A 27,751-nucleotide genomic window follows, 5' to 3' on the forward strand; every position below is an offset into this window, starting at 1 on the left:
AAGAGGTTGCTGGGACCAGACACATAGATTTTTTACTCCAGGGGTAAAAGCCGCATGCTTGGTTTATACAGACAACTTTAAATAGTCAAGGAGGAGATGTCATGAAAACACATTAACACCTATTTTAGCAACTTATTGATCCAATTGTCTCATTCATGTCTCAGCTGAAATGAAAACCAGAAGACATTGTGGCTCTCTACGATCAGGTTGCAAATCATTCACAGAGACAAAACCTAAAACTCTCATCCCAGGTTTCCTATGCATGTCCTGTTCCTGGAAGGTTGATGTGGCTGCAGGTTTTCCAGGTCTCCCCTGAAGTACCAACACATGGAGAAGTGGGAAAAGTCAGTACATTTGTCTATTTAAAATAATTACAAGCTGATTCAGGTTATCTGGACTAAATAATCATAGGCACCCAGAAGCAGGATTGCTGAATGCTGGTCTAATTATTAAGATGAGTGTTTATGGCACACAAGCACCATTCTGTGTGTACTGTTAACATCTGACCACAATGACACCACACAAAATGTTATCTATACAACCTGTTATTCCCCGCGGGACTATACCTGCAAAACATTCACTCCCAGTTAATTAGGGGTAGAGCACACTTGCCAAAGAAGAAATTATATTTTGCACAGGAAGACCTTCAAAATAGTTTTAGACAAAAGCTCAGTTACATAGTGTAAAAGTTGGTTTCTACAGTTTTGCTCCCATTAATGGATATTCCAGAGCCTTTTATGAATTTTTAAAATCGCTGCTCTCTGAAACTGAAGGTTTGAAAGATAGTGGCATTGTTAAAAGTGTTTGCACAATGACAAAGTATTGTGTGAGCTGGGCACCACCTTAAATTGCTTCTCTTTCGCAACTGTTAGACTGAATAAAGCAAAAGTTGTTATACACGATGATCATGTTGTCTGGCTCTATTGCTCATGGCAAAATGTCATATTCAAACTCTACATACAAGTCAATTTCTTGTAGTTGACATCTTTATGGTACCGAAAGACTCACGAAGTTATATAGGCCCAAACTTCTTAGTGTGGAAGTGAAGATGAACGATTACAGGCAGATAGCAAGAACTCAAAGGATTTTCACCAAAAAAACTCTTAATGCCCCTAATGTCTCTTATTTTGGGCACAGTATTAGATGGTCAAAAACATGCAAATGTTTCCTGAAGATGCTTGACTAAGCAGACTCAGGTTTGGTATGCATGAAAGACATTTCTCACAATATCACTCATCACTCAATATTTCTCAATTACAAAACATTGTCACAATTAACGAACTGGATTTCCAGGTTGCTTACTATACAGTACATACATCTAGCCCCTTTGCTAGTTAGAAAGGATGTCTCATCCAGCCATGGCTTGAAAGAAACCAGAATATCACTCAGCTTCAACAATACAGCTGGGTAGCTTGTTCCTCACTCCCATGAAGCTCTTGGTAAAGAAGTGCTTTCTGGTCTGTATTAAACACAGTTGTTTTCTCGTATCCTCCAGTTCCCATTTCACTGTTCATTCAACAGTCCACTGACTGACTTCTCCTTAAGATACTGCAGATAAGGTCAAAGTTATTCTAATACACAAAAAACATCAATATAATTGATGATCAGATTTTTGCCCCTGGAAAAAAATAATGAAATTCCATTCTCCCTCTTAATTTGAGGAATTGTTATTCCATGGCTTTGTAAACAAGAAACTGGTACATAGTAGGCAGTTTTAAAAGAAAGTAAACATATTTGAAATTTCTAAGTCAGTGCTTGTTTTAAACTATCACAATTAAAATGTGATTAATACAGTAATAAGTACAGATTTTTAGAAACTATTGTAGGGAGATGAAAGGAAGTGTAAAATGCAATCCAGCATTCTCTAAGAGTAGCTGCAAAAAATGCCCACATCCACCCACACTTACACTGCTGTCAAAGCACTGTAGTGCCATCTCGTGGTAATGCCTGAGTAAAGCACATTAAAAAAAAAGAACAAAAGGTTACAGACTAGATTGAAGAGGATAGTCAATCCTCCATTTGGCACAGCAGTTAGTTCATTGATCCACGATCTAATCCACCCATTTCTTGAAGAAACCAGGGTATCAGCTTGAAGAATGGCTGTGTAGCTTACACTATACTCCCACACCACTGTGGGCAAAGAAGCACCCCCTGTTCTCAGAGCACTTCCACATAAGTCCCTCTCGTATCCTCCGGTTCATGGTGAACAAATCCACTTGGCTGACTGTCAGTACCTTCGAGGATTTCCTTCAGCCTATACAGGACTTGCCCTTATTCACCAGAACGTAGCTGGATCTTCTCAGGAATGATTCCAGAGCAGCTACACCTTTTCTGCAACATGCAGACAAAAATTGGGCACAAGACCTTAGTGTACAATACAATTTTAATCACTTGAATTAAACTCTATAGTTTTATTTATTCAAACATGCCGCTTTTTTAATTGTTTATTCACATTGTCCAGAATATCATAAACACCTTTTGAAATTAGAGAAGAAACAATAAGTAATAGCATCACAGAATACAGTACCTTCCAGTTGCTACCTGCACACAGAACTCTTACCTAATGGGACAGGCCTGTCTCTCAGCAGACAGCTCATGAGGCCTGAGCACGCTGGAATAAATCATGACCAAACCCAAATAGCATGCAAGGAAATGTTTCATCACAAAGACAATCTACTCTGAACTAAACCAAACCAAACCCTCTTGTATCAAAACCTAAATCTAAATTAAACCCATGTGAGAATGTGACTCTCGGCTCTTCACCATTTATCTCATTAATGAACGCATGTGAGCCTATTTACATACAAATAGAGGCCCGCACAACTTCTAGTGACAGGTCAGCTGAAGCTATTAGCCCAATAACTGCTGGCCTGCCACGTCTGCAGCATATTAAATGTTATCTGCCAGGTGTATACCTGGATTTGAATTTTATGTCAATCTTTTTGCTGAAATCTGCTGAACTCTTCATATGGTTAAAAGAATAAAAAACAGTATTTGTTAAAAAAATGATAGACTGTGTAGTTGTTAGGACTGTTTGTGTATTTTTCAGTAAAAATATTGTGATGGATTTCCTAAATTAAAGATTTTGTTAAGAATTCTGAAAATGCTGTATCTTTAGGAAATTTCAGTGATGTATTAATTCCAGATTAATATACAAATTGCTTAGTATGTTTCACAAGAGAGGAAAGATTATGTACTTTGTTATCATTATATTATCTTTTTTATGAAGTATATACAATATGGTTGTGAAGATTAAAAATATTTTAAATGTATTTCCAGTTCTATTTCATGTTTTCAGATTATTTAAATGCATAGAATACATTTAAATATAGAATATATAGAGTACATATAGTAAATGTATAGATGGTATTTAAATGATTCTTCACAAAATGCAGTATTTTTAATAAATACAATTTCAAGATGTTTCTCCATGTCTCCACATCTTCTACATACAGTACGAGTATGTAACAATGAGTTGCTGGCTATCAGATCTTAGTTTCCTTCAAGTTACACAATAGTACAGAAATCCTGGTTCGACTGCATTTGCTTGCATTGATGTATAGCTAAGGACCTCTTTCCAGTTTTTTTATGATTACAGAGTTCTGCACTCGTGCGCTATGTTTTATTTGCTGCATGTGTAAGTTTGAAAGCCTAACTAGTATTGTAGTCTGTTTTGGCTTAAATATGTTGTGTCGGGTGCCAGAGTGTTTTACTTTCATGGCCATTCTGAAAAATGCGTGTTTTTTTCACATTTTCTAGATATTGATTCTAAATATTATTCTTTCCATGACTTTTACAGATGGAAATGGACCTTCAGAGTTCTATTTTGTGGCTCGATTGCTCTGTAATGGATTGAACTGTATGACTTTTGAGTTCAGTTTCATTAAGCTACGCTCATTGCTCTGATCACAGTTCTTTTTAAATTTAAGCAGAATTCTTGAAAGATCCAAAGAAAAATGAGAAGCGCAAAGCAGCGTGATGATTTTGTAACCATAGCTGAAGGGTCACTAAACAACTGCAGTTCTGTTCCACAACAATATTGATTTGGTATGTCTGATTAAGTACTGCATGAGTTGACACTGTTCCATACTTGCGTTTTATAGATAGTGCTATAAACCGCTACAAACTGAGAAAACCAAGAATGAGGAGAAGCCACTGAAGCCACAGCCTTAGAAATCACCATTAATAGCACCATCAACAACTTGGCAATTGCACAGCTTATGTAGGATGACATCCAAACTACTAAATCCCAATGCAGAAAGCATTCCAAAATATTTCACTTAGCTCTTAAGCCACATGTGGAGTGATTTGGGTAGACAGATACTTTAGCGCATACTGTACCACCATCACGTAACATTGCTGATGCAGCAGCCAGGGTACAGATGAAGATAAGCAGCACCACTGTGGTCTGTGTCTTTTCTTAACAAATATTCATACTGTATGCAGTGTGTCGCATAAGAATGAGAGAAAGACCAAAAACAACCCTACTTGATCTCTTGAGTACTGATAGCTAATTGTCGTGTCCCAGTCATTTAAACAATTCAAACATGTGAGTAACACTGGACAGAATGGTTTATTTTCATACTTCTGCATTTTCTCCCTCACAGCACAGGGGCCCTGGGGTGTTATCTGTGTTATCTGTTTGTAGGTTCTCCTCATGTTTACGTGTTTTTCCTCCTGGTACTCCGGTTTCCTCCCACAGTCCAAAGACATTCTGGTACAGTAGGTTAATTGGCTTCTGGGAAAACTGGTCCTGGTGGGAGTGTGTGTGTGTCTGTCCAGTGATAGACTGGCATCATATCTGGGATGTATCCCGCCTTGTGTCTGTTGCTTGTTGGGATAGGCTCCGGCTTCCCCATGACCCTAATTTGGATGAAGTGGTTAGAAAATGGATAGATCTCGAGCTTATTTGTGCTTCATAAATTAATTCAATACTTTGCATTTTTAATGCTTGATCTCTAATGAATGTGTCTAGAACAGTAGTTATTGTGAACACTGATTATTGTAGTTCCAGTTCTTTACTGGTTACATTTAAGAATAGCATCCTCCACCACATGTATGTGCTGCAAAAGTACTAAAGTGGAAAAACCAGGTTTGCCACCAATTTAGCCTAAGGCCAGAATTTCTTGGCAAACGTATTCACCCCCTTTCAATGACGTCACATTTTGCTGTATTGCAAATAAACTAAATACATTTTAATGTTCATTTTTAAGTTAATATTTTTAAAACCTTGCTCATACTGAACACTTTTGCTCATTTGATACTTAATTTAATGAGCAATATGATTTTGTTTTTGTATGTGTTTTAATTCTTTGAAGAAAGATATTTAAAAGTCACTTTTCTGAAATGTGGACAACCTCGTATACTGTACAAGAGTTAACTTTCGGGGAAAGACTGCCATCTACTGCAGTCTACTCAATTTAGGTGTATTTCATGTGCCGACTCAATGCTATTATATTGTTTCATGGCACAGCTAAAAAAATGTATTCTGAACATGTTGCACCAAACTTTTTTTCAAAATCTAATTTAAATAAAGTTACATTTCATAATTTGGAACTTGAGAACTTTCTGTGTGATGTTGCATGTTCACCCAGTTTCTGTATACTGTACGTTTTCTCTGGGTGCTTCAATTTCCTCTCATCCTTTAAAGATATCCTGGCTAGGGCAATAATGGGTCTCTGAATTATTTCTTGTCCCTATAATTATGGACTATCTAAAAATCCGGGTCAGGTTCAGGGTTGTTGTGACCATAACTGAGAATAAATTCCTTTCTGATAATGGATGGATATAGTGTCCAAATGAAACTGTGTTGTCTCTTCATATTAGATGTGTGTGTTTTGTGTGACCGGTCAGTTTCAGTTCTCTGACGTACACACAGATTGTGCAGATGATTGTCTGGACACTGGCAGGAACCAAAAAACCTCAGTACATCATCATAGCAGATTATCATGATCTAATGTGACTGACTACTTGATTAAAGAGGTTATTTCTTATGAAAATTATATGTTCACATGTAATAAAGTTTGGGCTATCAAGAAGACTGTCTTGTGGATAAGCTCTTAACATTATTGCCAGAATCCACAAACATTACAATAAGCCAATACAGTTATGATGGTGGTTTAGTGTAAATCTTGTCTTTTTCATGTACAAGTACCAGATAAAAAAAATTGAAACACCAGGGCAAATGAAGGTCAGCAAGCATACTGAAAGCAATGGCTTATACACAGGTGTGACTCATACTTTTATTTTGCAGATAATATCCCAGCATGCTTAGGGTCAAATCTAAAACTGCTTGAAAGGCCTCGCTGCCTTTAACTGTGGTTAGCTACAAGAGGAGAATTCAGTGACTTTGAAAGAGTGACATTATTGGGGTGTATTTGTAAGGCATTTCAGTGATCAGGACAGCTCAACTTTCGTGAGCAATATTGTGTGATGATGGCATGAAACTCTGAGGCAAAGACATCTTGAAAGGGTAACAGTGAAAGGGTAATTATGTTGAACTACAAGACAAAATAGGTGAGCAGCTTACAGTACATGAATGCGAATTTCAAACAGTGATTTCGAATTCAATTCAAAAAGTGAGCCAACTAACTTTCTTGTAAAAAAAATGGTGTACCTCATTAAAGAACTCCACTGCTCACAAAGAGACTGAACTGCTGAAAGCTGCTTTTTAGGTTAATGGAATATTTTATGGTTGTAGAAGATCTTTGACAACAAAGCTTGTACTTTGCAAATCGCCAACTCCTACGTACCAAAAAAGGAAACATGAGAAGTAACTCACTAAACCATGCCCATGCAGTATTTTTATAAGAAAACTAAAATTGAGTGGGATAAGTATTTAGGTTTCTTTAAACCATTGTGCTTTATGATGCTGACTTTTGAGTATTGTTTTTTAAATGAACAAAGTAATAGCAGACTAATGTTCTTTTAGTTCAATGAATTTATTGCATCTCAAAGGGCATACATGCACTGGGGTTGTAAATCAAAATCAAACAAAAGCCATTTTAAACAAAATTAAAAGATTTTGCTTTTTTATCCATTGTTCTCACAACAATTGTCGATACAGTCACTTGGAATGGTACAATACACAGATTACCCATTTAATTCCGAGAGTGTACAGGAGCTACAGTCAGACAGATTCCACTGCTTCTAAAGAGCTGCCAAGCCTAAAAGACAAAGTAACACTGATCAACAGTGATCTCCTTCTGAAATCTGTATGCATGACGACCTTCATCAGTGCTACCACCACTGTCACCAGGAGGAAAAGTAAACACTGAAGCAACAGAAAACACACATTAACAGGTAGGGTACAGGGGATGCTTTCATGGAGGCAAAGTAACAAACCTTATTTTTTCTAGGTAATACAAAAATAACACTACGCACCCCGATTTGGTGATGATAAAACATTAGCAACTATGAAATTCAAACACAATTGTTCACTGCTGTAGGAAGTGCTTATTCCAAGACAAACATTACTGTGTAACCTAATGATCCTCTTTTGTGTGGGAGTCAGGGGATGAGATCATTAATTTCACAGGATGCCAGGAGAGCGTGGCCCTTTGACATAAAGAGTTTGATTAAACACTGCCTCATACTGAATGCAGGAGGAATAAATTTTGAACAACTTTTTTTTTTCCAAATCTATGGAAATAACGAAAATATAATACATTTTTCAAACATAAGAATAAAGATAAATATGTAATCTGTAGATAAAATATCCTGAAATAGATATGGTAGTTTGACAACTTCCATAAAGCAATGCTTTGAATTATAAATAATTCTTAGCATGAAACACAATATACCGAAAAAAATAAACAATCAAAAAAAACACAGGAGGTGCTCTGGGTTTCAGAAGCCTGCACATAAAATAGAATTATATATAACGTTTCTCAAATAAGTTAGATTAAGGACAGGAGCTACCGGGTATGGTCACATTTTTATACAGCTTGATACCAGATTCACAACTATACGCTCTTAACAGATATACAGGATAGAAAGAAAATCCTTGGACTTGCCAGTGAACCTATATACACTGAAAACCTTCCAAAATACACATACACATTTCTCCAAATGGCTCGCGACGTATCAGCTGCATACCTGCAACCTTGTGAGAGGTACAGAGAAGCACGAGAAGGCATCAGTAACATACATCCATCGTTCAAATTCGCAAACACTTAAAAAGGAAGGATTGAAATACACATGTCTTTAGGTAAGGGAATACATCAAGATAAGCACACATTTCTATGGTTCACTTTCACAGTTGTGCTACAACATTTTACAGTTAGGAGAAAAGGTCTGAATGGAATTTTGTATTGGTGGCTAGCTAGGAGCTTCCAGGTATCAATGATTGATTACAGACACCAAGCTGACACTTTCACGGAGTCCAGAAAACAGCAGCTGAGGAGAAACATGAAAGTTTGAATTAGCCACAGTGCAGAACATGGTAGGAATACTTCATGTGGGGGGAAAAAATAGCTATTTTTTTTAGAAGTAATGTCAGGACTCCTTAACATGCGCAACAGCCAGTAAAATCATAATGGTGACTAAAAAATAATAAAAGAAAAATGGAAACTAAACAATAATTGCCAAAAAAAAAGCCCATTTGGCCCTGTTGAATACCTGTCGAGACAAATGGTTAACACTGACATTCATAAACTGCCAACTTAAGCCTTTGCTTAAAAACCTCATAATTACACTAATGTACACCTACAACTGAAACCATCTGAGCAGAGAGTTTGTATGCACACCTATATTACTGTACGCCCACTGTCGCTGAATTAAAATGCATCTGGACTACAGCAGGTATGTTTCAGTGACTCGGGAGTAAATCTTAATAATGGTTTATTTGCAAGCATTACTGACTCATTCCCAGAGTTACACTGTGTTTGATATTCAGAAATGCTACGCCCACGCCTAAGGTGTTTTGCGATTTTGTATCATACCCTAGATGCAATTTAACTGAAGCTGATACACGTTTTAAACATGGTTTCTGTCAGTCAGATGTTCAGGGCTAACGTGGCAGCTAAGAATGGATAAAAATATACAAGAAATAAAGACACGATATAGACACATCATAATTCTTGACAACTAGTACACTGCTATCACATAATCACACACAGCAGTATATATTTGTAACAATATACATATTTTTCAATGTTGTGCAGTTTATTTCTGTACTCTCTTGACACTTAAATCAACAGTAGGGTCTCCATTTCACAGCTCTTATTGTGGGGCCAACCATGCTGAAATGTATATCTGCGAAAAATGTTTTTTTTTAAATAATATAAATTGTATTTTATTATATATTATACTTATAAAAATAAATATAAAACAATGCTAAATTATTATAAAAAATATTTTATAATAAAAAATAATTCAATACATTCTACCTACTTGTAAGAAATACTGAAGTGAACTTGTGTTCCTTTTGATCTTGTTTACAGAAATATTTGATAATTTCTAAATACCATACATTGTTTTTGTATTACAAAAGTAAGTGTTGCATATTATTTATTGGACATTTTCACCCTGAATATTTTACAATTTTTCTTAGTAACGTTCTGCACACAACACGTGCAATGGCACTGCCAGGACACATACAGTACAGTAGCTCTAGAAAGTACCTTATAGGCTTATAGGAAGTCCTTGATATTTAGATCTGCAAGTGGGTCCTTCGTGGGAGGTTTTTTGGGACTCTGAGTTGCAGGTGTAGGGCTTGGGGAGAGCTAGCAGAAACAGAACCAAGGAAAGAAGAAACACAAAGCAAAGACTGCAGTCAGATACTAAAAAATATCACAGTGTGCACATGTCCAGTATTAATTTCCTGGCACAGATGAATGCATTCGATACGGACATTTTACATGGTTTGGCTTCAATCACCACTTCTGATATGATGTAATTACCAACCACATGTGGCTTTCTCATTAAATACATTTTAGCTTAAACCATTGAAAGTCATAAGTAATACCATAACAATATGTGATAGAAAATTGACTTTCCTTATCTCAGGATCAAAATCTCTTTTTTTATTTCTATACATATTTTTTTTTCTTGCTAGAGCAAATAATACATCCTGTTCGGCTCTCTCCGCTAGCTGTAGTATGTCCTCGTGCCCTCACTGGCATCAAGCTCCTGGATTCCTCAGCCTGTTCAGCAGGCGCGGCTTTTTCCATCTTACTGCCACAGCATAACAGTTCATGATGAACAGAACAGAAGCAAAGAGCATCTTACTGGTGCGCCTGTTCCCCCGAATGCCGGCCTCATCATGGACTGGGGGTACATCATCGACGACTGGGGCATCATTGGAGCACCAGCCCCCGGAGCAGGTGGCTGAACAACGTAAAGAAAGAAGAATAATTGTGCACGTCTCCTCTTGGATTTCTGCATTCATTTCCAGAGTTGATTTAGGGAAAAAAAAGGAGTCGGATCTCTTACCATCCCGAACCCAGGCTGTGGAGGGACAGCGCCCATTGGTGGTACTGCTCCAACAGGGGGCACACCTCCCACGGGGGGCCCGGTCCCTGGAGAGGTGCCGGGCTGGAGGGTGAGGGCAGAACAAGGCTCACGTCGGGCACGTTTTTCAGAATTTGTAGGTTGTGTTTGAGCGATGTTTCTCAACAGATGTTGCTTAAACCTGACACGAGCTGACTTGACTGGCTTGACTGGGTGCACGCTACTAGTCGACACTTCCAAAGTTTCTCTGCTTCTCACATTAGGAAGGTCTAAGTGAGTCTGTTGCCAAAGCATGCTTTACCTTTGTATGTAGATTCTGATATCTCAATCCTGAAAATAAAGAGCTCTGAAGTTCAGTTTATGATCAGAAATACAGCTCAGTTTGCCTTGTCAAAAAATCAGGGTTAAATTATAAGTGAGAGAGAATTTAGATACACCTGAACCCAATGACTGCCATAGCCCTTTAGTGAACCCTCAGAAGCAGCGGTCAAAAATGGTCAAAGCAGAATAAAATGATCTTTATCTTGTAACAAACAAGAAGATACTTTATACAAAAGCATAAGGCTTTTACACATTTTACATTTACCACACTCAAGTGTTTCAGTGATACTCATTGCATGCTATTCTACACCGCAGTGTCTGTTCGTACTGTATGTGCTTTAAACTGGAATCTGTAACAGTTGATAGAATAGCAAGGGAAATCTACACATAAAACTGTCCCTTATTTTTTAATTTCGGCAGTGAACGGACCATCTGATATTATAATGTCTTCCCAATGATGCTAGTCCAAATGAAGGCACTCCTAGCTGCCCTTTAATAGATATCCATGATGGAAATCTACTGACTTGGTCGAGCCCATTCAGCTGCTCCACCCAAAACCGTCATTGCTCTTACCAGCTGGCTATGACCGAAGCTGTTACTCAAACTACGTCTAGTTTTAACCTAAACTGTAAGTTTTAAAACCTTTTCTGAAGCATCGCAACTGATCTCACCCTGAGATTTCGTGTCTCACTGTCAGGAAGACTGTGAGGGCCTGAACAGACAACCCCTGTATTCTGAATGTCTTTTTATATGGCCACAGTGCTCATAGGTACAGCCAATGTCTTGACTTCCCAGTGAAAATGTTGAATTCTCCTGTTTTGGGAGTGTCCCATTATGCCCTTTGGCAGTCCCCCTTTGTTTTTACAATCTCCATTCGGCTGCCCCATTACAGAATCTTAAGCTTCTGGGAATATTAAGTATGTCCTTGATGAGGCTACCAAACAAATGCGTACACACAGCTTTAACGTTTAGGAAGCTGAAAATGCTGAGATGCATTAGAGAATAACAGGGAAAAGCTTCAAAGACTTAAGAAGTATGATTCTTATCAGGCAAATAAGCACAGCACAAAAATATAAACGATTTTTCCATTCTTTGATAAGTATGAGATCAAACTACAAATTTACACCAAGAGATGCAGGAAATGCGTTATGCAAGTCTAAATGACATAAATGATTTTGAAAGCTTGCTTGCAAGATAGCATTTTTGGTGAATATAACTAGAAGAATGAATACAAAACGCCACCCAAATTATTTACTTTTTTTTCCTATTACAGCAGTGCCATTTTATTGCAGAGCTATGGATTTGGTTAGTAGGCCACAGATACTGTATCTTCCAGGAGAAAAAATGATTGACTTACATAACAAGAGAAGAACCAACACTTCTGATGGGAGAAATAGATATTTAGTTATTAACAAACATATCTTTTCCAATTTGCAAGTAATAGGGAAACCTGGATGGTTAAATTATCAGGTGGATACTAATACTACAAATAGACATCTTGACAAATGTCCTGATTTAACCAAATTGGACTAGAAATGCATCTTCCTATGGAGTTCAAAATACTTGGATAATACTGAACTCAACAAATTATTAGCAATTTATTTAATCCATATTTAATTTAATCCATAGATTAATGGTATCCATTACGAGCTGTACTTTCCAGCTCAAACAGAGAAGAGAAACACAGCACTTCACATGACTGAAATTGCAAAGAAAAATGTAGTAAGCATGAGTCTAACCTGCTCAGTCCAAGTGTACTGACTACAGGAGCATACACATGGGAATTTGAGTAATGAGAAACTTACAGTACATAAAACAAGCTCTTACCATCTGAGCCCCAGGTGCACCCCAGGTTGCTGGTGCTACTTTTGGTTGCCAGTTTGCTCCTCCTGTCAGTTTCCTTTCACCTGAATTCCACTGAAGATCTCTGTAGGGAAGACCACATATTTAAATAGTTTTAAATGCACACAGTGCTAAAGCTCAGATATTAAAGAACCCAGGAAAACACTACAGGCCCATCCTAAATTATTTTTACTGAATGGCCTGATGAATTCTATTTTATATTAAATGTTTTTAATTAAATGACAGTCGATTTTAGGAAAAAATGCATTACCCCTCCAACCTACTGCAATTGACAGACTGTAGAAGTGGTCACAGACACCATTTACAAAAAAGGGCAATGGAGGCTTTTTTCTCAGTCATATTTTTCTACACATCGTTAACTGAAAGTGTTTTAACATATTGCCCTACTTGTAATTGGGTGAAAAAATTAGTGAAGATAAGCAACGAAGTCACTGGGGGAAAGCAGATCTACATGCCCTCTACAAACAGAGGGTATTAAAGAGGCTAAGAGCATCATGGAGTGTGTGTCTCACCCCCTCCATTGTAAATTTACACTACTCCCATCTGGGAGATGCTCCTCTGTCCGCAGGTATAGTGGTAACCCAGGACCCAGGAAATCTCACCTTCAAACAATGTAATAATATCGCCTGAAACACTGTTGTACTGTATTTATTGTTGATGACGTTTGTCTGTTTTTGTTTTATTGTTGTGTTGGACTCTGCCATAAAACAAATGGGGATAATAAATCCCGAAGTGAATTAAGAAGAGTACCTTTTCATGTGTTCCATCCCTACATCCATTTTCAATAACTGCTTAGTCCAACACATTGTTGCTGTGACACACCCTGGAAGAGATGATTGTGCTCCTGCACGTACGATCCTCTACAGTTTGACTCTACATTAAAAGGTCTGAATATGTTTATGACTGCTTCTCTAACAGGTCATGGAGCAGAGCTACAGACACTACAAAGAGTCATTAAAATGTTAGTGAATGACTGAGCTTCCTTTATTTCTAGAAAAAGGGAAGAATTGCATATAAAGACTGCTTTACTGCGAAGGTTGACGTGAGTAATTTGATTTTAAAAATCAACTTTGTATAGATGTAATCTAGTTGTAAAGAAGTCTCAAAATTCAAAAGGGCAAATATCTTTACAAAAGTCACAGAGCTGCCAAAAAAAGTAAAATGGAAAATACATACAGTATAGTTTGTATGTATGTACAGTCAATAGAAAAGAATGTTTTTAAAACAAACATGAAATGTGCAGAATAACTAAATAAATGGTCTTATTTTCCACATTTCGTAAAAAAAAACTTACTTCTTTTGTGTCCCAGAAATTCCAAGATCTGTAAAAAGAAAAAAATGTAAACTGACAGCAGCAGCTCTTTTCTGAGCAAATTCCTAACAGTCAGGTTGTTGTGTTATCTTTACAGTGAATTAAATATGAGATAAAATGTTGTATTATTCTATTCTATAGAAGGTTTATAGAAGGCAATACCCAAGGGCTTGACCTACTTTAGTCTCTGAAATCATAAATATTCTGTCAATATCAAAAAGTGGGATGAACTGCCCCAAAAGTCAAACACTGGGATGGTACACTAAGTTTCAATTAAAGAAATAAGCATTTAGTTACTGTTTACTGTCATGACAGGAGTTTAACTGTACATATCCAGTTCTTCAATACCTCCAATTATTAGAATGGCTAAAAGAGACAGCAGCAACATATATTTTTAAAATATTTTACACAGTACAGTAGGGTCTCGACATCTGTATTTTAATTTTGATAAATTAGCTTATTTGCGATTTGATCTGGCCAATGGGGTCTTGTATGAAAGAAGAGCAAGAGAGGGATGAAACCCAGTTTAAGCTTGTTAAACCCAATTTTCAAATTAGCCACACAGCGTAAATCAGAGTAGGATTGTGAGACAAATCTTGCTCGTGAGTGAGCCTTTCCCAGCCCACTTCCTAAATAGTCAATACCCACTATCCACATCTCAGCCTGGTCTTGTTTTTGTATTTTAACGAAAACTCCTGGTTCTGTGTCTGCAGCGCAGGGAATAACAGGCTGGAGACGACTCCACAGGCTCATTGACAGTTATATTGTTGTTTTAATTACAGTGGGGCGTGAGAATCACAGAGGCAGAGAGAAAGTGCAGGCATCCGCTGCACACAGAGGAGGGATTCATGTTGTGTATTTTAGCTGATTACATTAAGTTTGTGGTTACTGTTGTTTCTTCAAATTGACCAATATTATATTATTATATTTATGTTTTTTAGACCTGCTGCACATACTATATAGTGTTAGCACATCATGAGATAGGCTAGGGGTGGACTTGGTTATATGCAAATTTGGCTATTCCTGATGTTGAGACCATACTGTAAGCAGTACATTTCCTGGATATCACTCCACCAGAATAATCTATATAACCTTAATGCCATGAAATACAAAATTATATACTTGCATAATAACCAATGTCAGTGCTGTTGTCCAGTATGTGCTCTTTGAATGCATGCCTGCAGCCCAATTAACAAACTGCACTGTCCCAATAAAATAAATACTGTAACTAGATGCCTACACAGTCTCAGACACTTGCTATGTTAATACGTACTTCCAACAAGATTCGCCAAAGAAGAATCCAGGTCTCCACCCAGGACTTTACTTGACTGTGCTCCCCCCATGGGGGTACCCATGGAAACCTGGCCCTGGGGCGTCATGGTCGGCATCAGGAGGTCCCCTAATCCATCAAAAACTTCAGGGTGGAAACACGAGGATTAGTGCTGCAATGACTCGGCGAGCAACAGAGATCAAACAGCACCGCAGCACGCTTCTAACCCAGCTCAGAAAGGGTGCGAAAAAAGAGTCAGCAATTAACATGAATTTCAGTAGGAGCACTCAGACCAGCTCACTACATAAGAATATGCCAGACTTAGGCAGATAAATATCTTTCACACATCAAACTAACTCCACTGCACTTTTCACTTCATATTTCCCAACTGTACCTTCTTTAATCCAGAAAAACTGGATCACGTTGCACATGCATATTGAATTACTTTAACAGGAAATGTCTGAATAACGAAAATGTAGCATTTCCTAAGACTTGTTATAATTCAATATCCCTCCACCAAGAAGCAGCATAACCTTAGTCTATCTTAAATAATGAAACTAAGAAGAATTTAAAAATTAACCTTTTGACAAAAAAATCACATGTATTTGATTTAAACACCATTTTTCTTCAACATTCCTATAAATAAAAACAAATGAACAAATGAAAATCATGCTGGCATACGCAAGGCTTAGATTGATTTAACAATCCCAGATTGGAGTCCCGAATGTTCAGTAGTAGAGGAGCACAGACTACAGTGCACAATTCATATTATGCTGTGTAAAGGCTAAGACTCACCAATCATACATTGGAAGCAAGCAATGACCCAGCAGAGAGAGAGAAAGAGTGCGAATGGAAGAAAGAAAAGGCAGTGTTGAAGAATTAAGCCTGAAGCAGTACCAGTTGAAAACCACACATTACACAATCTGAGCAACATACAAGCATTTGTTATGCAAGGTGGGAAAGAAGCTTGAAATAAACGGAGGCAGGCAGCTTAGTCCATATACAGTACAGTGTTTCTTTTCATGCACACCCAGGGTCCACTCAGTTACCAGTAAAAGTTCTCCTGAAAATACCTTGCCATTACGTGATATTCTGGTATTATTTAATTTAAAATAATGAATTAAAAGGTGCTTTAAAGCTAAACCACATGTATATAAGATTAATGTAGTCCATATTTATTTTTTTCCTTCGGAACACTAGAAAAAACCTCAATGGCTTTTAGGCAGGTTTTTGAAATTTTGCAACTCATTTTTTCCGGAGGACTTTTATGTCACAAGATCACAGTGAAATGCCCCTTGTTGCATGTTTCCATCACAATTATACAGCAGGAATTCATTAGACAGACGCTGTATCCTTAACTCTGGAAAATTAGAGATTGGGCCAAATACTGACTGGATTCAGAAAAAAATAGATTTAGGAGATCAGTTCTGTTTGTATTTTATGATTTTGTTTCTTTTTTATTTTTCTTTCCAAACTACTGTGTGTTGTGTGTGTGGAGGTGTGTTTGGTATGATCACACACCAAATATATTGTGTTGCTGCAGACCTTCATTTTCAATCATTCTGAATTGTTAAGGAAGAATCCATATACAGTGTGTGCTGTTTTATATATTGTATGCATGTCTTTATCAGACATTCACTTTTCACTTATAAAGGCAAACACTTTGTGAAGCACTTGAAGGACGAATTGATATGAATGTGCGAGTGGAGAGCTGTGTCAGCAAACGCGCAGAAAAGGAACAAGCAGAGGTTAAAAAGTTGAAAAGTAACAAATAATGTTTCTTTGTTCCCCTTCTTTACATTTAACTCTGAGAATGAAGTTAAACTCCACTCGTTCCCAAATGATGTGCATGTTTCTCCATTTGGAGGGCAATGTTTTTTGTGAAAAAAAATAATTCAAACAGAAAATATTTTCGGATCCTTAAACTATTCTTTATAAATTAACTAAACGTAAAGTACAAGGGCTAGTAGTTCTGACGGGAAGACATCAATGCTGAAAACTTTGGACTGCAACTCCATCTCCCATACTACAGGCATGGGAGACAAATTCAGTCTCGGTGCCATCAATAAAGCTTCTTTCACAGCAAACAGGTAATTCATTATAGTGAGCTGCTAGAACCTAAGAACAAGGAGCAATACAGCACGACATTCAGCTAGTTTACCAGTTCAGTTACCAGTCAGCAACTGGGTGATACTGTGAAGAGTATTAGCCATCTTAACTCAAACAACAACAGCACTGTTCACAGGACTCCAGGGAGGTGTTTTTTTTCTTGAAAAAGTGGAAACATTTGGTCCACTCTCAAATTAAGAGCATACACAGGGACCATCACCTACCTGAAGCATCAAAAGAGCCACCGGAGGGCGCTGCTGGTGTTGAGCCAAAAGCCGCGTCAAAGTTGGTCTGCAAGAGGTTGTTCTGGGCTGGAGCCGAGACCGCTGCCGCTGGAGCTGCTCCTGCAGGGCTGGGGGCCATGAACCCGCTCCCTAAACCTGCAGAAGACGTCTCAGATCGCGCCATGCTCAAACACACACCCGACAACGAGGGCCTTGGCGGAAAGCACCTTTTTAACAATCTGACAAATCGAGCAGCTGCACAATTTCTATAAAAAATGACTCACACAGGCAACTGAGGTTGGAGGAACAGTATGAACATACAAAGCTAAAACATTTGCCATTGATAAAACCTGACCAAGAAAACAATATGAATACGGTAAATATGCCAAAGGAATAGTGCGAGCTCTCCAACAGGAATATATCAACTTCAAAGCAAACGTCAGCTTTTAAAAAAGCAACAGAACAGCCAGTTGGACTAAATAAAATACATTTCTTACTGCATAATTCCATTTAAGAAGCGATTAACTCCAATTCCATTTAAGGAGGTGACAAAAAAAATACTGTAGTTTACAGGAACGGTTGGCTGAAGGATAGAATAATGACACATTGTCCTTATAATACATTAGAAATAAACAGCTTGCGGTTTATTTCCTGACGTACATTTCTTCCATTTTAAACACTGGCTCACTGATGCATTTGCACTGGGAACCTTACACAGCAGGGATACACAGATAACTTACCAGACAGCAGGTCAGCCGATGACGGGCCGCTGGGAGCAGCTTGGGCAGAGGGCTGAGACTCGGCAGCGGAGCTTCCAAAAGCATCTACCAGGTAATCCAAGATGAAGCATGAGGGCAAACAAGTATTCAGATCAGATGTACACTTTTCATTGATGAAACGTTCAACAGGCAAGACAGGCAGACCAGAGGGGGCTGTGGGCAGCACACCAATCTGACTTCTGCATCTACTATGTGAATAAAAAAGACCTTGTGTTTTTCGTCTCTGGGTAGTGGCACACTTGTGTGAAAAACAAAATGCTGTCTCCATTTTCACTACATTACTGCAGCTTCCACAATTAGTCACAGCTGGATTGGTAATGTTTTGGGGGAATACCGGAGTTTACACAGCACAAAAACAGAAAAAAATGACTAAAACTAAAACAATATATGTATAATATAAAAAAAATCTGCTCACATTTTATCCCATGTACCATCAGCCCAATATTAAACTATGATCAAAAAAGCCCTATCATCTTCATTAGAAATTAAAACAAAATAATACTATGTAAAATTTATAGAGGTTGGCTGAAAGAATCAAGCACAATATTCATGCATTTTGTTTGACAATATGACAATGAATAAGTTTCATTCCTTCCTTCTCACTACTGCTTCACGGCTGTGCTGAAGCAGTTGATCACTTTTGTTAGACTGACTAACCATTGGTCATCACACGCTTTTCACTCCTGACCACGGTGTGAAAGGTTTATTAAATGTCTTTTCAGTCCATCTACTATATTAACCACCATAAGAAATTAATTTTTATTTTAATGCTTGTATGTTTTTTATAAAAATAAGATGTATGTGTATTTTGTTTTTGGAGTCATTTTCATTATGATTTTATGACTCATTATGGCGACACTTTGTTGCATACTGTAAGTACTAAATCACCTCATTAGTGAGGGAGCTGATGAGGTATTTTAACTTTGCAGAATGTCAAGTCTGGTGAAAATCACAGACAAACACAGAAGGGAACAATATGGGCATATCTATTCAAGAAAACGAGACCTACATGCCATTGGTAGGCTGGAGCAACACAGGAAAAGCTACCCGCACTGGAGCAAAGTGCTGATCAAGGGCTTGTATAAATATCACCCTAATGGACATCAGTAAGTATGATGCAGATGTGCAGATAGATATGCTAATTGTTGTGTACAGCAGAGTAATCAATGGGGAAGTCCCATTGAGATGATCCAGGCATGAACATCTGGTCACTACAGAACCCCACCTGGGGTTGATGGCTGTTCAATATAATGTCAGTGCACTTGCTACAAAAACACTGTCTTTGTGCTGATCATACCTTTGTTGAAACTGCTGCAATTATAGATGATGTGTTTCCCTTTATTCCCAGTACATTAAATCCTTAAATAATCTGAGACAATAAAAAACGCAAGAGAATTTCAGAAAACACTGCCTTTACAAAACAGGTTTGTTATGAATATTGCCCGTTACAGTAAAGGACAATCGTAACACCAAACGGTAACATTCCTCAATCCCATCCTACTGCAGCAGTAGTAAACCTGGAGAACTTAACACTTACACTGAGAAAATAACAGATTTCAAGAAGCAGGCATTCATTGTCTTGATATTTAAATATTTCCCCCCTACATACCGCAATTTAGGTTGTTAGACATTCTATGTACCCATTGGAGTACATAATATCAACATGAAAATCAACAAAGGTAACAGAATTAAATATACAGACAAAAATAAAAACAAATCTACATTTTATTATGAAACCCAACTACCACTGAACATATCTTACTTAAATGTGTAATTGTCTAATAGGTTCAGTTATTGTTAAGGAAAAAAAGATACAATGCCCTGAGGATTTCTTAAGTGTGATCAAAGAACCATCATTTAAAAAAAAAAAGATTTAAAGCTATGTTTAGATGTGATCTAATAATGATTTAATCAAATGTTTTTTTTGAGGCTGTACCTAAAGATAGGCAATTAATTTCTGGATTCAATACAGAGTACATCCAGAGAAGTCACACCCAACACAGTGGTACTTCCATTAAAATTTTTATTATTAAAGCCTGCACTAAGATCAACCTATATAGCTTCAGCACATTCTAATGTTAAAACATTCTTCAGACTTTTCACTTTCTTCTTCCCTCTTCTCCTCTTTGAAGGTTTTATTAAACATTAAAACTAAAATTGGCCTAATTAACTTTTAGATTAATATATTTAGACTATAACTAAATATTTAGCTAGTTAGACTTCGTATTTTAATATCACTACTTGTTCTGATGGAACACATCGCAGACCTACAGTATATGGACTGTATTGTATTCCACGGATATGTTGACACATGTCATAGCACTGAAACAAACCTTCAACAGGTAAATGATTCGCAAAATATTTTCATATGTGAACGTCTTTCAGGGAGTGCAGTTTATTAATGACCAAGGAAATGATAAGCAAATAAAAATACCAATTAAAAATGGATTTTGACAGCTTCAGAACATAAACGCCACAGTTATATTAATCATAATACAGGCAACAACAGCATGTCACATTCCTGAACTGAAAAATCAGACAGACGCTGCTGGGAACCACCAATACACTGTGTTGGCAGCCTGGGATCTTCCAGGGCAGTTCTTTACTCAGATGTTTTTAACAGTGGTAAAAATCTAAACTTGCGATTTATTGAACTTGGAGTACGATTTACGTGGTTTTTTTTGTTTGGTGTACTACTTTTTTGAAATGTCACTAATTTTCAAAATGTAATAAAAGGTGTTTAAACATTGGGATGCAAGGACTCTGAAGGACAGATAGTTACTTAAAGGACTTCTTTGAAAAGAAGGATTATTGTTCTGTAGGAATTCTTCTATCATAAACTGACCTGTGGTTTGAAAAACACATCCTTTTCTAAACTTTAAAGAGTTTTCTCGTGATGTTTTCTGAAAGCAACCAGACTGGAATAGCAGTTCTGTGACTCTGTATTACGCACCCCCAAACAGGTCGAGCACACCTGCAGCATCAGGCTTGGCAGGAGACGCTGCTGGCGCTGGAGCTGGTGCAGAGAATGCGTCCACTGAAGCAGGTGGCAAGAAAGGAACAAGACACGCTTATCAGAAGGAATTGCAGAGCATTTAAAAAATGTCAGAAAGACTGCAGACATCTTAACTTGGCTCTGCCTATTTACCAATAAGTCCGAACAACCAACAGGCTCTACGGCAACTTACAATGCTGTATGTGGAAAATTAATCTTTCTACTTAACTTTTCTAGTAATGAAAGCTGATAAGTTATGAAATGTTGTACTGTACATGAAGTACTATACTGATGCACAACAGACTAAGGTCTAATGGATCTAACCAAATATTTTAAACATAGACATCAAACAAAATCAAAGGAAAAGTGAACAAAAATACAAATCAAAGAATAAGGTAAATATTTAGTAAGAAACTGTCAGAAGCACAACATGAAGTTTGTATGGTATCCTTGCAGTTTTGATGCATAGACCTGATCAGCCTCCGGACAGACTGCTGTGGGACTTCCCTGCTCTCCCTGTGAAGCTGCTAAAGATTGTTCACAACTGCCCCCTATTAACGGCAGTGATGAGCTGATTCTAAAGATATTCTAGTAGGGTCAAGACAGAAGAAAAAGCTGGCCACAACAAAGCCTTAACATCATTTCTTGAAGTTGGATAATCTTGAACTGCCCTGCTGAAAACCTGACACTTCCAGACTTCCAGGTTTGCAGGAACAGAATAAATGGTGGTTCAAAGACTTCCTCATTGTATCACTGAACACTATGTTACATTGTATCACTGAACCTAACCCTAACCCCATCAAACAGCACCAAAGGTATTCCTGGTGCTTATTATTAAATAAGATCCTATCCCATACCACCACACATCCATCCTCCAGTGTCTGGCTTGAACAAGGCAACATAATCACATATATTTCAACTATACTGTGGAAAAGATACACAAATCGAATTACTATATAGAGACTCATATTATCCAAAACAGCAGTAAGTTGTATATTAGAAAAGTGTGAATCACAGTAAAAGATTGGAAGAAAGAAGTAGGATATAATCAGTTGTTTTTTCAATATAATGGTGTTTTCATTTTTTCTGTCCGCTCCTTTAATGAAAAATTTCTCTGAGTTGAAATACTGATAATAAAAAACGTAGAAGACAGAAACTCATTATCTAATGAACACTTTAAATTACTTGGCAAGAAGACAGGCCACAGGGCAGTGTAGCTGAACAGAAAATGGCGAGACAACTCACCAGACAGAAGATCAGCAGTCAGGCTGCTCTCAGGCAAAGGAGAAGGTACGCGAGGAGGAGACGAGAAAGCATCTTCCAAGTTATTGTGAAAACAGGTGAAAGCAAACAGAAGTTTTAATGACCAAGAAAATAGCTATTTGTTTTTGCTGCGGGTACATGCAACACTTGCACTTCACAACGAAAACAGCGAAGATGAGAAGGAAAACGAATGGCAAAGAATGAAAACTGATTATCAAGGATGGGAAGGCTTCAAAGGAAATAAATCATCTTGATCCTGTACCTGTCGCAAATAGGTCTATGCTAGGTGTAGCATCCTGTTTGGGAGCTGTGGAGGCATTTTGCTCAGGCATAGAATCAAATAAATCTACAAACAAGGACACACACACATTCATTGTAAGTTAGTGCATATTAAAAACAAAGACAAAAGAAGCAGAGCACTTCTAAAAAAAAAAAAGCCTTAAAGCACATTTTTCAAAAGCTGAAAATTAACAATCGCTACATCAGGAACAAGTAAGAAGAAACATAACTCCATAAGGTACTCTTGCGGTATCAGTCAAAATAAAAAAAAGTTAGGGAGATGGCTGTGGATACACAACTCGGGTGACTAGACAAAAGAGAAACAATCACCCACTGCCACACGTTCAACTTCCCAAACTTTTTTCTCTTTGACAGTTGCTGTTTGAGTCTCAAAACAAAAAAGGGTATTCAGCAGGTATAAAAATGTACCAGAAAAAAAAGGTTAAAACTTTACCACCAAAGATATCTAGAGCAGGAGGAGCAGCTGTGGTGGCAGGAGTGGAAGTAGCAGTGGTGGTAGGAGTGGGAGCTGCAGGGACAGCACTTGGAGCTGTGCTAGATGTAGGGGTAACTACTGGAACGCTGGTCTCAGCAGGCTTCATAGCAAAAAGGTCCAGTTCTGGTGCAACGTCTGCACTACCTTCGGATGGTGCAAAGGGGTCTTGAAGGGGGCCAGGAAATATGATCAGAGAGGAAGGGAGAGGAGGATGTTATGTTCAACCCCGGTTCGCAACTAATAATCCACAGATCAGAAAAGTACAGTAAAAGAAAGTAAAAGTGAACAAAAAAGATAAAACGCTGGCCACCATTAACATTTGTCCTGCAGCCTCGGGCAAATACTGATTACAAGCAAGCACTGTCTAAAGCTAGCTTTCTCAAACAGCCAAAGGAAAAGCAGCAGTGACTTGTTCTTATAAAGGTAGCTTTAGGTCGGTTTGACTCCAAGGGTACAGTATATGCCAGCGGCTCTGTGCAGAATAAAGTTAATGTCAGAGAAAAAAACTAACTCTACTTACAATCTAAGACAATTCTATGCCTTTGTACCCACCATAGCTCCACTTGTGCCGGTTTAAACAAAGCAGTTTGAGTTCCTATGACCCGTAACACAGATTCACACTTGCTTCAAATTTCAAAGAATGCAGGGTGAAAAGTGAGGGGAAAAAAAAAGACCTTGTATGCATTATCATATTTGTAGCGGCAAGATAACTACATACTTTGGGAAGAGAAATGGGTCAGTATGAGAATAATCCCATCAATGAAGAAAAAAAAATCTGTAGTGCTAGACCTGAATATCCACAGGGCAAATGCTAGAGGGTAGGAACGGATCAGTGGGGCAGCTGTAAAAAAACTGAGAATTGAGCATAAATAGGGTGGAGGAAGGCAGCGTTTGGTGGAAGGCTGGTGCAGGATAGAAGGTATGCAAAATGGTGAGGTACTGTCGACATGGAAGGCCTTACTGCACTTGTAGCTAAAGCTACCAAGATCAAGGAGAAACGGTGCTAACCACCTCACCCTACTGAAAAGGGATTCTACGGAAAGCCCGACCCCGTGACTCGGGCCGGGACCGAGTTCGCGAGACGGGACCCACCAGATCCAGCGCATGCATCGAGAGCTGCAGCCGCAGGAGTGGGAGCGGCTGGTGTGGCGGCCCCCTCGGCCACTGCGGGGCCTTCCCCAGGAGAGCTGGCAAACGCATCTGAGGTCCCGGGGAGAGGAGGGGGGGGGGGGGGGGGGCAACAGAACCGAAAAAAACCACAGAAGAAAAGAAAGCAACAGGGCAAAGAAATAAGACGTTACCAAACAGTGACAGGTTAAGAAGCTCGTAAGAAGGGACACAGCAAGAACCGTTAGGACCTGGTGGAGAAAACTTTCTCAGCGCAAAGGTACCGCGAAAGTATTTGGAACTGCAGTCTCGACTCACTCAAAAGTGACGCTGCAGATTTCCGAATTCAGACCAACTGGAAAGATAACTCTATAATCTAAATTTAATGAAGATTGATATTTTTTTTATTGCCTTAGCGGCAAAGAAAAATGCTGTGTTTGTGTTTCATAACGGCTGAACTGTGCAAATGATTGACATGCCTGTATGATCTTGGTTTCTAGACCAGCCTGCGTGTAAATCTTCCGGAAATTACTGGGACATGTTAAGATGTATTTATTGATGTATTAATAGAACTCAAATCAGAAGGAGATTTTAGTTTTAAATTTAAAAAATGAAGAGAAAAAGCCACACTGCATCTTTGGCACACTGGCATTAAGCTCAACAGAGGACATAGCAAAGTCAAAGAAGCAGTATTTGTGTTTGCTGAGAAGCCAATTTCTAATGCAAATAAGGATTTCAAACCGTTCAGTTAGCTTTCAAGGAAATTGCAGAATAAAACATTCTTACCAACAATTCCAATTAAATCACTGGAGACTTAATAGTAACTCACTTCTTAACCATACTATTGAGAGGGGCTTATTTAACAGTGCTGTGGGATTTTAGCGGACAGAGTAGGACCACTCTTAAGCACCATAAAAAATATGGTAGGTTTAACATAAAGTAGTATATTAGACAAACAGGCATTTATTTTTGTAGTATGCTGTATGTACAGTATACTATACACCTTATAGTTCCTGTCTTAAGGATCTGCAATATCTATATAAAAATAAAAACTTCCTCTTAGCCTTTTTGTGTATACCGCAAAAGAAACTTATTGGTTGGAAAAAGCTTTTGTTTGAATAGTGAATAAACCACATAAGAATCCCCCTGGTCAAACTGAATGGCAGAAACAGAAATACACTTCTGAGAATCAGAGATATCTGAGAATATCTACACATGGATGAGGCCTTCTGCAACTTCCCTCTGGAAAAATTGGGAAGAGAAGCAAAAGGAGCACAGTAAGAGAAAAAGAAAGGCCAAGCTGAAGCCTGGGATTCGACTAGTCTGAGGTCCCTACAGTAGCTCCCTGAAGTTTAAATCCAATTAGCTGCAGTCTGGGCTTCTGAAAAATGTGTTCCTGACAGAGGTCTATAACATTTGTCATTATTTTAGAACTTTGTCATAAAAACTTTATTTTTAACAACTGCAATAACAGGAGAGTAAAAAAGGCAGCAGAAAGATATTTGCATTTTAAATAATAGTAAAGATAGAAGTGGTGTACTCCCTTCTCTTTCATCTATATTTATTCATGGAATGGTAGGTACTGTACAGACCAAATGTGAATCACTTGCTTGGTTAGCATTGCTACCTGACAGTGCTGGGGCCCCGGGTTCAATTCCTGACCTAGGGTGCTATCTGACTCCTTGTGGCCACATGAGTTTACTCCGGGTGCTCTGGTTTACTCCCACAGTTCAGAGACATAGTGGTGAATTAATTGGCTTCTGGGAAAACTGGCCCTGGTGTGAGTGTGTTTGTGTCTCTGTGTGCCCTGCGATGGACTGGCGTCCTGTCCAAAGCATACCCTGCGTTGCGCCGGTTGCTTGCCAGGATGGGCTCCAGCTCGCTCACGACACTGAATTGGAAGAAGTGGTTAGTAAACAGCTGGATGGATACAGTATATGCACCAGTGAGCTTACAAAGTCTACTAACTGTCCATCTTAAAAGTACTTAATTTGTCCCATCTCCTTCAGACAAAAAACGATCCTTAAAGAAATGACCTTTTATTGTTTTTCCAGGTGCAGTTCACGAGTCAGATTACTTTCCCTTAATTCCAACTGCACCACGTAACACAAGACTAAACTAAGGTGTTCGGTCTTTGGGAATCAGCAGCTTTGACACTTCTCACTTTTGCTTAATTCTCATTTTCGAAGATTGTACCACAAGGGGCCGAAGACGAGAGACCCCCCCCACCGAAATACAGACAACGTGGCTCGTGTGAGAAATGTGGGAAAGGCCCCGGTATCGGCCGGAGAATAAAAGACCGTTACTTCTACGCAGGGGACAGAGGTGTTTGAATGTGCTTCCCGCTGACTCGCTGACGCAGAGGAAGAACCATGAAGCTGACTGACCTCCAAAGAGATCCACGTCCCCAGACACGGCGGCGGCTGCAGCAGGCGCAGGAGGTGCTACCGCTGCCACGGGAGTGGGAGCCGCGACAGGAGCGGGAGCAGGAGCAGGAGCAGTCTCGGGCGCAGCAGAAGTGGGCGCGGCAGAAGTAGAGGGGGCGGGGGTGGATTCTACTGCATAGGGGTCAGAAAGGAGTGTCTCGGAGGCACTAACAGGGACCGGAGCCGACAGAGTGTCTGTTGGAGAACCAACCACCCAACCACCCCACCCCCCCCGAAAAAAAAACACAAGGGAGGAGAAAAAGGGAGGGAAAGAGAAAAAGAAGTATGTTGCTGAGATCAGATCTTGTACCGCTCAGTCCTCATTGAAAGAAAACACAAAAGAAAAAGCAGGAAGAAAAACGACAGTCTGAGTCATCGGGTCACGGCGCACAGAAACAAGACACTCGTCATCTTGTGTTACTCACCCTCCCCAAGCAGGTCTGGAGGGACGTCCAGCGCCAGGCAGGGAGCGGCAAGCAGTGAGGTGGAGGAGAAGAAAAGACAGTGGAAAATAAATACACATGCAACTGGCTCAGGCCCTGAGCAACATTCAGTAACATGCGTATAACAGCCTGTGACCTAATGTGGTTTACAAGCAGAGAAAAACCAAATAAGGTCAAAAACATTGTTTAATTCTGCATTCTTATGTAGACAACCACCAGACAGAAATGTCTCTGAGCACCTTAAAATCCAAAAAGGAAAGCAGAAAACACAGTTAATTGTAAGCGCCACCTTTAAAGCACTTTACAATGTCGAATAACAACCTGGCACCTAACACTTAAAGCAATCTTGATCATAGCAAAGGAAACGCGGGAGAAGACATAGAAGAACAAAAGGTCAGATGCACACTGGAAA

General features: G+C 38.7%; 1 protein-coding gene across 1 annotated transcript in view; it reads right to left on the bottom strand.

Moving 5' to 3' along the window:
• Positions 1-6,931: 6,931 nt before the first annotated feature.
• Positions 6,932-27,751, bottom strand: part of snap91a (synaptosome associated protein 91a) — an 81,650-nt gene continuing 60,830 nt past the window's right edge. The window contains 17 exon segments of the mRNA XM_088929923.1: positions 6,932-8,397; positions 9,624-9,725; positions 10,231-10,329; positions 10,435-10,536; positions 12,131-12,154; positions 12,601-12,700; positions 13,931-13,958; positions 15,222-15,362; positions 17,552-17,707; positions 18,292-18,375; positions 21,284-21,367; positions 22,571-22,642; positions 22,851-22,934; positions 23,322-23,528; positions 24,456-24,563; positions 26,858-27,091; positions 27,322-27,336. Coding sequence (XP_088786049.1) covers positions 9,633-9,725; positions 10,231-10,329; positions 10,435-10,536; positions 12,131-12,154; positions 12,601-12,700; positions 13,931-13,958; positions 15,222-15,362; positions 17,552-17,707; positions 18,292-18,375; positions 21,284-21,367; positions 22,571-22,642; positions 22,851-22,934; positions 23,322-23,528; positions 24,456-24,563; positions 26,858-27,091; positions 27,322-27,336 — 1,631 coding nt within the window. The 3' untranslated portion in view covers positions 6,932-8,397; positions 9,624-9,632.

The sequence above is a fragment of the Atractosteus spatula genome, chromosome 2 (assembly GCF_055471065.1).
Source record: "Atractosteus spatula isolate fAtrSpa1 chromosome 2, fAtrSpa1.hap1, whole genome shotgun sequence".
NCBI lineage: Eukaryota > Metazoa > Chordata > Actinopteri > Semionotiformes > Lepisosteidae > Atractosteus > Atractosteus spatula.